This window comes from Misgurnus anguillicaudatus, chromosome 21, assembly GCF_027580225.2.
Source record: "Misgurnus anguillicaudatus chromosome 21, ASM2758022v2, whole genome shotgun sequence".
NCBI lineage: Eukaryota > Metazoa > Chordata > Actinopteri > Cypriniformes > Cobitidae > Misgurnus > Misgurnus anguillicaudatus.
The window spans coordinates 4,749,542-4,761,176 of record NC_073357.2 but is presented as its reverse complement, the minus strand read 5'-3'; the positions used below and the strand labels follow the sequence as shown (position 1 = coordinate 4,761,176).

Genomic DNA, 11,635 nt, shown 5'->3' with positions numbered 1-11,635 from the left:
TTGCAGTGAACTGGATATTCATATATATGTATAGCCGAGCCTGACACTGTAATAGAGCCGACAAATCGTGAAGATACCTGGCTGTGGTCTTCAAATGCCCAAAGTGTCCACTGGTGAGAGAGACAGATAAGGACGACACAGCTCTGCACTGTCCATCACTCTCCAAGCCTTCTTCAAGCTGGGCGGAGCACAGGTGCCCGTGTCGAGTCTCTCCATTGATGCCCGAAGTGGGGTGGAAGTGTGTGTGGCACTTACCTGGCTCTGGAGTAGGGTCTGCAGTTTTCAGCCAGCAGTGGAACAGAACAAAAATTCTTCAGCTGAGCCTCCATCGGAAGAGGGAGTAGTGTGGTCACCTTCTCCCCCTCAGCTTCCAGGTCGCTCGCCGCAGGCCGCTTACTCTTGTATTTTCAAGTGTTGGGGCTCCAATGGGATGGGCGCCCTCAGTGACAAGCAGACAAAGAGCTGCGGTCTTGGGACTTAAACTTGGGAATTTAGAAGCCAAGTTTTATATTTCAGCATCCCTCATGCCGAACTGAAACAGCCAGAGAATGGATTTCCTGGACTACTATAATGGTCATAGCCAAAAGAGGCTTTTTGGACTGCCATAACAATCTCATCCAAAAAGGGCATTTATAGCCGCAGATTTCTTATTTTTAGCCACAGATTTTGCTTAAGTGTCTTGGCCTGATGGACCTGCAGCAATGCCGTAGCGTGCAGGGAAGAAGCCTTCTTTAGGCATTGTCTGTGTTTGGATTAACCTCTCTTGGCACTAAACACATCTTGAGCATTTTTGAGCAGAATGAAATAAAAAGACCGATTTCTTTGAAATTAGAATTAAATTTTATTTAGGTTTAAGAGATCCTGCAGTTTCCTGCTATTGCTCAAGTGGAAGGAGAGTTCACCCTAAAAACTTTACACATCAGTTTACATTTTTATACAGTTTTTAATATGATACACTCATTTCGTTCTCTCTCTGAATGGCTAAGAGCTCTTCCCAGGGGTGAGATATTCTATTGATAACATAACAGTAACTGCTTCACTGTTTGTATCATTCGGCCACATACTGGTCATTTTAGAATTAGCGATGGAGGCTTCTTTAACCACGTGTGCCATTCGCTCATGTGACATATTTCTGACTGGAAAAGCTGCTACCAGAGCGGATGGTCTCACACACACAGATCCACTGGCACAAACGCTGTTTTAGACATTATCTGTGTGTTTCAATAAGTTCCCTAGCCCTAATCCCTTCAAAGATCAGAGCTCTTGACTTTCGATGGAGTACCGCAATAATGTCACATCGTGTGGAGGATTAAAATACACTTGGCGAATAAAGCAATTAAATCAATTATTTTTTTCTTTATCTGGAGCATCATTCAACGCGTCTTAAAAGGATGCAAAAATGTCGTTTGGAACTACAGGTACTGGCTCTTACATTGGGAAGCTTGATAATTTATTTATTTCTGGTGACGTGACTATTAAAACACGTTGTGAGATATCACCACTGATATTTATACACACACAAAGTCAAAAACAATATCAATGTATGTTAAACTTTTTTCTTTCGTTTATTGTTTGATTCACATTGAGACAGATAGCTTTAAGATCTACTGTATAATGCAATGATCTCATATAAAGTTACACATTAGATACTTTTCCCCAAGCATTAACTTAAGACATAACAGATTATAGGTCCTATCTGAGTTAATTCTTGTCAAAACAGATATTTTTAAAACTGTAATTCTGTGTATACGTGTATATATTGGGGTCAGGCACTCGCACATCTGTGTGCACTAGCTTCAGATGTGTCAGTCAGCAGGAGGAAGATCGTTTTCAAGTCTTGTCGCTCTTAATAACTCTTTTAACATCAGTCAGATGCCAAACTTTATCTCTCTTAATATTTATTTTAACATCAAGCAAATCCTGAACTTTATTTTCTAATTTCTGCATGTTTTAAAACTAAAACCAAAATGTTAGACGCGCACCCTACTGAAAAATCCATCTAAGACCAGCATAGGCTGGTGAGTAGGGCTGCACGATAATGGGAAACTATGCGATATGCGATAGTTCTGTTGAGGACTGCGATGGCGATAGTTCTTGCGATATGTAATTATCATACTGAAATAAACAGGTAATACATATTCTTCTCATGTAATTAAATCTAATTCAGCCTAAACAACTATGGAGGAAGAAGCAAACACTTAGACTTATTTTAAAACACAATAAATAGCTTAAAAACTCAGCAGATATTCTGATTTGCTGTTAAAATAGACTTGCAAACACAAAATGCATTTCTCTCAAACATGACTTTTTATTCACATGTAACCATTCAACCATCAAGATCAAATTTAAGAACATCTTTTAAACAAAATATTTCCTTCCCCTTTGGTTTCCTTGCAATTGGTATGTAGTAGAAAAATACTAAAATTGCCAACATAAATGAAACAAGCATCTTTTAAACAAAATATTTCCTTCTTTGCCTGCTTTTTTAATAAAAATAAATATTTAACAAAACTTAAATAAAAAACACTATTAAACAAAGTGTGCAGGCCTTATACATAAATTATGTAGTGGTAATAATATTAACATTTTGTCAACATCCACATGAATAAAAATAAAACAAGAGCATCTTTTAAACAAAACATTTCCTTCTCTGCCTGCTTTTTTAATAAAAATAAATATTTAACAAAACTTAAATAAAAAACACTATTAAACAAACTGTGCAGGCCTTATACATAAATTATGTAGTGGTAATAATATTAACATTTTGTCAACATCCACATGAATAAAAATAAAACAAGAGCATCTTTTAAACAAAATATTTCCTTCTTTGCCTGCTTTTTTAATAAAAATAAATATTTAACAAAACTTACATATGAAAAAGTAATATTAAACAAAGTGTACAGGCATGTAGTGGTAATAAATAATACTAACACTTTGTCAACATCCACATAATAAAACAATGAAGTATCAACATTTGAACATCAACTAAAAAAACAAAAGTAAATCTATGTATTAGTGCAATGTCATATGACATGTGTAACTGTGAAAGCTATTTTATTCCAGATTTTTGGCTAAGAAAACTAGCATATTGACTTTGGCAGGTTTTAAACATGTGCGTTGGCAAGTCACAACATTTCCTGAGGTGCTAAAAAGTCTCTCTGAAGGTGAACTGCTTGCTGGTATACAGAGATACTTCCTGGCTAGTATACTCAGGTGTGGATAGTCGACCTGATGGACTTGCCACCAAGTTAGAGGGTCCATCTCACTGTCTATGGTGGGAGACATCATGTAGTTGTTTAGTTCAACTTCCATAGTGTGCGATGGTTCCATAGAAGATGGAGCTGGAGAGGTCTTGAAAAAACTGCCCAGGGATTTTTTGGCCTTCTTTAGGGTGACATCTGATGGACCCATGCCCTGGTCATCTGGATTACTTGGGCTCGGCTCCTAAATAAGAAAAACAAATGCAATGTTGTAATCAAATCTAGTTATAGCATATTATTTTGCAATTTACTATTATTGTATTAACATTTACCTTTGGCACAGTTGCTTCAATTTCCCTTAGCACCCTGGCTCTGATGTCTGACACTTTGTCAGAGCTGATGTAGCCGGCTTTAAATCTGGGGTCCATACAGCAGGTCATGTCCAACAGTTCTTGAGTTTCTGGGTTGTCATACTTCGTGTTCATGTACTCTAGAATCTTGTTTTTTATAGACTTTGTTAAATCGCTGTCTTCTTCCTTTGGAGCAAGAATTGAGGTGTTCATCAAGTGAAGTACAGGTTTCACATATGAAACACTTACGTAACTTTCACCTGATAGAGCATCTGTAAATTCTTGCAGAGGCTGCAATGCCTGGTTTATTGATTCAAGTACATCTATGTCCTGCCAGGTAGGAACTAAATGTCTTGACTTTCTGTCTGCTGATAGGACATCGCTTATGGCCCGCTGCTGCTCTAGAACTCTCTGGATCATTCTCTGCCTCGAACCCCACCTTGTAGGGCATTCTGTTATTAGATTGTGCTCTGGGAGGTTATGCTCTTTTTGAGCATTTTTCAATGCCATCTTCCCCTTCCAGGTGTGGGAGAAATGTCCCACTAACCTTTTGCAGAGACCAACAGCTCGAGAAATGCGCTCATCACCTTTAACAGCATTTTCTGAAGAGTTAAGAAAAACAAAACAAGGTTATACAGGGTAAAATAACATTGCGAATTTGCAATATTGTAAATACAATTTTATAACAACATTTGAGATAGAAAACTGCAGCTACACTGTGCTAGGCTCTGTGGAATATATTTCCTATATAAACATTATCTTCTTAAATATTAAAATATTCAAAATAATGTTTATAATACATGCAACTATACAAATAACTGTACTTTTTATATCTAATCTTATTATTGCAAACTGTAATATATATATATATATATATATATATATATATATATATATATATATATATATATATATATATACATTTTGCAATAATAAGATTAGATATAAAAAGTACAGTTATTTGTATAGTTGCATGTCTTTTGTATAGTTGCATGTATTATAAGCATTATTTTGAATATGTTATGTATATTATTTTAAATATTATATTTGTATGTATAAAACACTCACCGATTGCCAGATGTAAGCGGTGTCCAAAGCATTGAAGTCTGACCCAATCATTAAGTTCGGTAGCCTTCACCACATTGGCGCCGTTGTCCGTTGTTATGGAAACTTGATTTTCCTCCTTTAAGCTCCAGTCGGCTAAAACATCCCGAAGCCCATGTGCTATGTTTTCACCGGTGTGGGATTCCGGGAAATACACAACACCCAGACAGCGTGTTTTTAATTCAAAGGTTGGAGTAAGAAAGTGAACTGTATAGCTCATGTAAGGCTCAGTCGTCCGACTGGACCACATATCAGTTGTGCTTGCGTAAAAGTCTACTTGGCTCAGCTCGGAGCTCACTTTTTTCACACACGTGTCGTACATCTGAGGAATTGCGACGTGCGAAAAATAATTTCTCGACGGCAGCTGATATCTTCTGTCCAACTTGTTAATTAAACCAACAAATCCTTCTTTACTCACAGTATTAACAGGCATCATGTCTTTAGCTAAAAAGCGTGTGACCGCATCTGTTAATTCCTTGTGTCGTCTTGACGTTTTTCCATAAGGCGTTGCATTTGTAAAACTTTGTTGGATGGTTGTCTGTACGACTCCCTTGTTGTTTATTGGCATTTCGATAGCAGTTTTGGTTGATTTTGATTTTTGCAAGTTTTCATACAACTCCCTGTGCTTGTGTTCCAGATGACTGTGGAGATTAGTTGTATTTCCTCTCGACGTGAGCACAGTTTTGCCGCACGACTTGCACAGAACCTGCGTTTGTGATGCGTCTTCTCTCCTGAAGCCAAAATATTGCCATATTTCTGATGTACTGTTACGTTTGGGAACAAGTTCGTCGCTTTCTTTTTCCACGCTCGTCTCTGACGTTACTCCTGCCATATTTATTTTACACGCTCTGCTTTGAGACGTTTCGTTTACCCGTGCGCCCACGGTCTAGCCAATAGTATAACAAGAACTACTTGGCGGGTATTTTGTGAGGCCCTTTCTGATTGGTCTAACTTGTACAATCTAAGCAAGCACGAAACACACATGATAGACGCGTAAAATAAATGAGAGTTATCGCAAGTCTCTGCGATATGCATATCGCGTGCGTTGTTATCGCGATGGCGATAGTTTTGCGATATATCGTGCAGCCCTACTGGTGAGCTGGTTTTAACTGGTCTCCCAGCTTGGTTTTAGCTGGTATTGCTGGTGTAGCAAGCTTGTCTAGCTGTGTTTTGGTCACTTTTTAAGATGGTCAGACTGGAAGACCAGCTGACCCCTCAGCTTGACCAGCTTTGCCAGGCTAGGAGGACCAGCTTAAACAAGCTACTGCCACCTTAAACCAGCTACCAGCCAGTAATTTACTGTAGATTTTACATTTATGTTATTTATTGGCAACAGTTTGTTCAGAGTTAAATGAACATGAAACAGTTTTATCTTCTACAGTAAGTTACTGGCAACCAGCTGCATAATTACAGCTAATTTTTAACAGTGTAGAAATTCGTACAAAAAATACCATAATTATAGATTTCAACAACCATTTAGAGCATTGAATCCGCTAGATGAGGGCTAGAAAATTATGATGTTCTTATTTTTATAAAAACCTCCAACTCGCATTAAGGCTGCGTCTCAATGTATCCAACTATGGGCTAGACCAAGAGTCAATTGTGTGTTGCATTAATCACACTTTATTAAAATGAATGGTGTTAAAATTAATTTGTGTAAAGGCGTATATATGTCACAAGCCAGGGGTGGCCGCAAATGTAACTAGGCCACGCCCCTGTTTAACTTCCACCTCGAGGAGGTCCCCAAAGCCAACCCAATGACCAGACAACACAAGCGCAGATAAGTATAAAAATAATCTTTTATTTAATTTAATTAAAATGACTTCAAGAAGGGTGGGGGAAAGGGAAAGTTTAAAACTAATGCTCTAATTCTGTTCTCCAGGTGGGTCGTGGTCCAGAACCAATAGAGGGGGGGGGGAGAAGGGATCGGACCCGGGACTCCAACGTATTGCACAAAGGGAGGGGTGTACCTCAGGCTTCTCCGCCTGGCTCGTGAACCCGTGGCGCCCTCCTCTTCCTCCTGGAGGTAGAACAGAAATAAAAATGAATGCTGGGAAACAGGCGTGTATGTCTGGAACGTACCCTTAATCACGGGTATCTCTCTCTCTCCACAGGTAGCTGGCTAAAGCGCAAGGATCGGTCAAGTACACAACTGGGGGTTTTCTCTCACCTCTCCAGCGGACACAACATACAGTAAGTATGGTAAGTATAATCTTCTCCTCTCTCTTTCTCCACACAGGCTGCTGGCTGGGGCACACAGAATGATTAAATACACAACTGGGGGTTTTCTCTCACCTCTCCAGCGGACACGACATACAGTAAGTATGGTAAGTATAATCGTCTCCTCTCTCTCTCTCCACACAGGCTGCTGGCTGGGACACACAGAATGGTTAAGTACACAACTGGGGGTTTTCTCTCACCTCTCCAGCGGGCACGACATACAGTAAGTATGGTAAGTATAATCTTCTCCTCTCTCTTCCTCCACACAGGCTGCTGGCTGGGACACACCGAATGGTTAAGTACACAACTGGGGGTTTTCTCTCACCTCTCCAGCGGGCACGACATACAGTAAGTATGGTAAGTATAATCTTCTCCTCTCTCTTCCTCCACACAGGCTGCTGGCTGGGACACACCGAATGGTTAAGTACACAACTGGGGGTTTTCCCTCACCTCTCCAGCGGACACGACATACAGTAAGTATGGTAGGTATAATCTTCTCCTCTCTCTCTCTCTACACAGGCTGCGTAAGTATGATGGAAGCAAAGCTTCACTCCTTAGTTCTCTTGCTTCCACACGTGGCTAATCGACAATCAATATATGCATATGTTTCATTTGGGTGAGTGAAAAAGGGTGGACTTACAGTGACCGTTTTTTCCCCAGCTCGCCGAAAGCCTCGAGGCGAGGTGACAATGATGGCGTCGAGGAACAGCTCCTCTCGACGGCTGCTGCTACTGCGGGGGCACAACTCACTCTGTCACACCGAGTCGAGCGCTGCCCTCTCCTTTCCACTTCCTCAACTAGCGAACGCTAGACAGGGGCACCCTTTTGAAGAGGCTACGGGACAGATGAGATCGACTCCGCCTCACTCCGCAAAGCACAGGTTATGAATTACAACATGCAAGCAATCATGTATCCTTTATGTTACTCACACAGTTCCTTGTGGTCAAACGCTTCACCACCTCTTCGCCACACAACCCAACTCCACAGAAAGTCAGCCGATCTTCCACCACGATAAGTGTTTCCACTCGGGGCTCACCTACAGCTTAAATTAGACAGGTACAACAACTGATGCCGGCAGCCTTTCCATCTTTCCACGGTCTAGAGGATGGAGGCGGGGGTCTGGCTGACAATACACACACACAGCAAAAGGGCACTGCACCACTCCAAAGTGAAAGGTTCCACACAATACAGACTCACCCCACCGCACTACAAGTGAACACTGAGAAACCCCGTCTTCTCCTCCTTCACCGAAATTCGATATGGCGTTGTTTACACGGCTCAGTCTACGTTCATGGGGCTATAGTCACCCGAACTGGCTTCCTTCTGGCACTCCCACCACACTGCTCCGCGGTAGGGCCGTCCTTCCTTCACTAAACAGTCTGGCACACAACAGGTTAACAGCCAATGTCCAAAAAGTATTTATTTGTACCCACAGTTACCGTACGATCTGCTTCGTTATCCTCCTCTTCTTCACACGCATGCCCGCATCCACAGCGGCATATGATTTGGCGTGCACACACGCAGGACAGTATTTACGCCAGAAATGCCAATAGCCTTTATTTCCTTCAGATCATTAATCACTCACTCTGACGCTGATCTCTCTCTGTTTCATTTCAGATTCCAGCAGTTATGCTTTCCGTTGTCCCACACAGCCACGCCAGCCCAGCCTGAAGAGTAAACACAACACAGCAGCAGCACCAACACACAGCAACAATGACTCCAGCAATCGACTCCCTTCACACGACCACGCCGTCCTTTCGCCCGGACCAGCCCCGCACTCTTTCCGCCCGTTTTCTAGCGGCCTGCAAACTCTTCGGAGGCGGGTGTTTGCTGTGTTGCCTAAGGCGGAAGTTCACTCGCCCGAAATTGACTCGTTTCTGCTTCATCAGCCCGTGTTTTAAATCTGCAGTAATCATAGGGACCGCCCAGTCAGTAATCGCTGCCTCCTTTGCACACCTGTGATGGATCTGGCCTGATTTCACTGCCATGGCAACCCAGGAAGTAAACGGGGGTTTAAAAAATTTTTCCGGGCGGAACCTCTCCTCTCTATTTTTGGTTCCGCCCTAAGTCACCCTGTGACATATATATTTGTCTGATTTATGGAAAATGATAAAAGAAAGTCTAAAACGTATGTGACAATGATCATTATGTGTGAGCTTTTGTATAAATGCACAGATACACAGCTACAAACACATGTTATTTGTTCCTTTATAAATAATACAGCCTGCACAACAATGATCACAACATACAGTCACAATTACATTGATGCACAACCTCAAACAAACACACACTAAACTAAACACAATCAAATTATTTAACTAAAAAGCTTCATATTATATAAAATTATTAGCATGCATTGTGTGAAACAAATGATTGTTTTTATAGACATAATATACAGCAGGAATAATGAACTGTGGAGGTTTACTCTAAAGTATACACTGTAAAAAGAGATTTGTTGGTTCAACTAAAAAAGTAAGTTACCTGGTTGCGTTAACATTACACTTTACATTTTGACTTAATTCAACTTCAAAATATTAGTAAACTGTGTAAAAAAGTATTGTGTCATCTAATATATTCAACTAAAAAATTTAAGGCAACCACACTGTAAAAAAAATGCAGCATGAAGTTAAAACAATTTGGTTTTGCAAGTCAATTTAACTTACTATTTTAAGTTTTTACCTGCAGTTGACATAACTTACAAAATCAAGTTTAAATGTTTTTACTTTGTAAGTTAAAGTAACTTAAAACTATATGTTGATTTGACAAAAATGCTGCATTTTTTTTACAGTGAGATCACTTAGTAAATGTTATCCTGCTCTGACAGACTGTATAAAAATGGTGTTCTTAGTTTATTGAAAAAACATGCATCTCATTTAAACATGTTTTTCTCACAGATCCACTTAAAGGTATTACTACATGAGTAATCAATCCACCCTGATGAAGAAGTTACAGCACAGTTTTCTTTTGTTGCACCATTGGGCTCATTTGTAGATTTGACCCAGAAGCTGAAACAACAGATAATCATTATATCCAGTGTTTTTTTCTGTGTGATATGATAATGACTGTAAGAATCATGTATTAAATAATAATCAGTTAAATTGAGTGATTTCTCACCTAGTGTTCAGTGTGCTACCGTCAACCCATTTCCATGTGCCCTCTACATCACTGTCAGACAAACCAATCCAATATTCTATACCAGACACGTTCTTAACAAAACCCTGAGAAAAAAAATTAGAAGATTAAACAACTGCATATAGACTACTTGTAATCCCCCCCCCACACACACACACAGTGTATCTGTCCCTCACTTGTTCCTCTTGATTGTTAATGATGATCAGATCTGCTCCTCTCTGTGTGCAGTTTGTTCTGCTATCGCTCCAGGTCTTCTTATCAGATGAAATGAAGTACAAACTAGATTGATATTCTTTCCATCCATCTGTAAACACAAACAGTTCAGCTATAGTCCATACTGAATTATGCAGTTTATAATGTTTTTATTATACATTTGTACAGTATAAAATATTTTTAAATGCTTTAGTGTATATCACGAATACCTCTTTTTAAAATCTCCATAATCCTTGCATTTAACTGCTCTCTTTGTTTGTTAAGGTTGGTTAATAATCTATCATTTTCTTTTGTCAATTTTTTGTTATTTAATAGTAGCTGGTCTCTCTCTTCTGTGATGTTGGTATATTTGGTTAGTAGCTGGTCTCTCTCTTTTGTGATGTTGGTATATTTGGTTAGTAACTTGTCTCTCTCTTCTTTATATTTGGTTAGTAGCTGGTCTCTCTCATCTGTGATGTTTTTGCTGGTGATGTGAGACTGGTGATTGTTTGTGTTGATCAGAAGCACTATGACTGCAGTCAGTAGAATAACACACAGCAGCAGCAAACACACTGTAACTGATCTGTAACCTCTTTTCATCACAAACTCACTTCCTAAACATGAGACACACAATATTATTTAGTTATATTTACTTCACCAGATGTTTAGTTTAACTGAAAACATGCAAACTCTCATAACATTACTTTCTTTAAATGTTTATTTGTAAAATTATATTTGTATTAGGAATAAATAATCATAGATATGCAGTACCTGTGTGTTCAGATGGTTTGGTTGTTGTCCTGTTAGATTCCTTCATCTCTTTCTTGTGTTTAACATATCTAGCAGCCTCTTCATTGATGTAGATATCATCAATCCTTTCTTCCTTTCCTCCTCTGTCCATTGTTGTACTTTTATCTATACTATTATCCATATTTTTATAAATTTTACAGCAAAAGGAGATGTTTACCACTATAACTATATAACCACTATAACAGAACTAATTATTACCCCTCTTGAAATGGACTCACTGTGTGTATGTGCCAATGATTCAAGTATAAAAATGAACTTCTCTATGGAAATAATAATATGTAAAGGAATTTAAAAAACTACAATTCAGGAACTTAACTCAAATGGGTGACACAGAACAATAACAGAGGATCTTGTGTAGAAACACGTGACTTTAATGAATTAAAATGGTCAAATATGACAGTTCACATTAAACGTTTGAATTATACTTTAAACACCACTTTTTTGACTAATGTTTTGGGAGGGGGGTCCCGAGGACTGGAGTTGAGAACCACAGATTTAATTAAAGGGCCGTCCCATTGTACAGGCAACAGAGACAGTCACCTGGGGCCCCACCTTGTCAGGGGGACTCTACAACACACGTTGCACTGTAAAAAAGATTTGGTAGTCATCGAGGTAGTGGAGTATGCA

At 39.4% G+C, this 11,635-nt stretch overlaps 1 protein-coding gene across 1 annotated transcript; it reads right to left on the bottom strand.

Moving 5' to 3' along the window:
* Positions 1 to 2,029: 2,029 nt before the first annotated feature.
* Positions 2,030 to 5,222, bottom strand: LOC129454611 (E3 SUMO-protein ligase ZBED1). Its single transcript, XM_073859831.1, has 3 exons — positions 4,619 to 5,222; positions 3,533 to 4,152; positions 2,030 to 3,444 (listed from the first exon to the last, which is right to left on the bottom strand). The coding sequence occupies exons 1-3, from the start codon at positions 5,220 to 5,222 to the stop codon at positions 3,055 to 3,057; spliced, it is 1,614 nt and encodes a 537-aa protein (XP_073715932.1). The 3' UTR covers positions 2,030 to 3,054.
* Positions 5,223 to 11,635: the final 6,413 nt, after the last annotated feature.

Excerpts from the sequence above, each read along its gene's own strand:
- LOC129454611 (XM_073859831.1), bottom strand. The coding sequence starts at position 5,222 with ATGCCAATAAACAACAAGGGAGTCGTACAGACAACCATCCAACAAAGT. Across the intron at positions 4,153-4,618 it reads CCGCTTACATCTGGCAATCG|AAAATGCTGTTAAAGGTGAT; the intron begins GTGAGTGTTTTA and ends TTAACTCTTCAG. Across the intron at positions 3,445-3,532 it reads TTGAAGCAACTGTGCCAAAG|GAGCCGAGCCCAAGTAATCC; the intron begins GTAAATGTTAAT and ends TTTCTTATTTAG.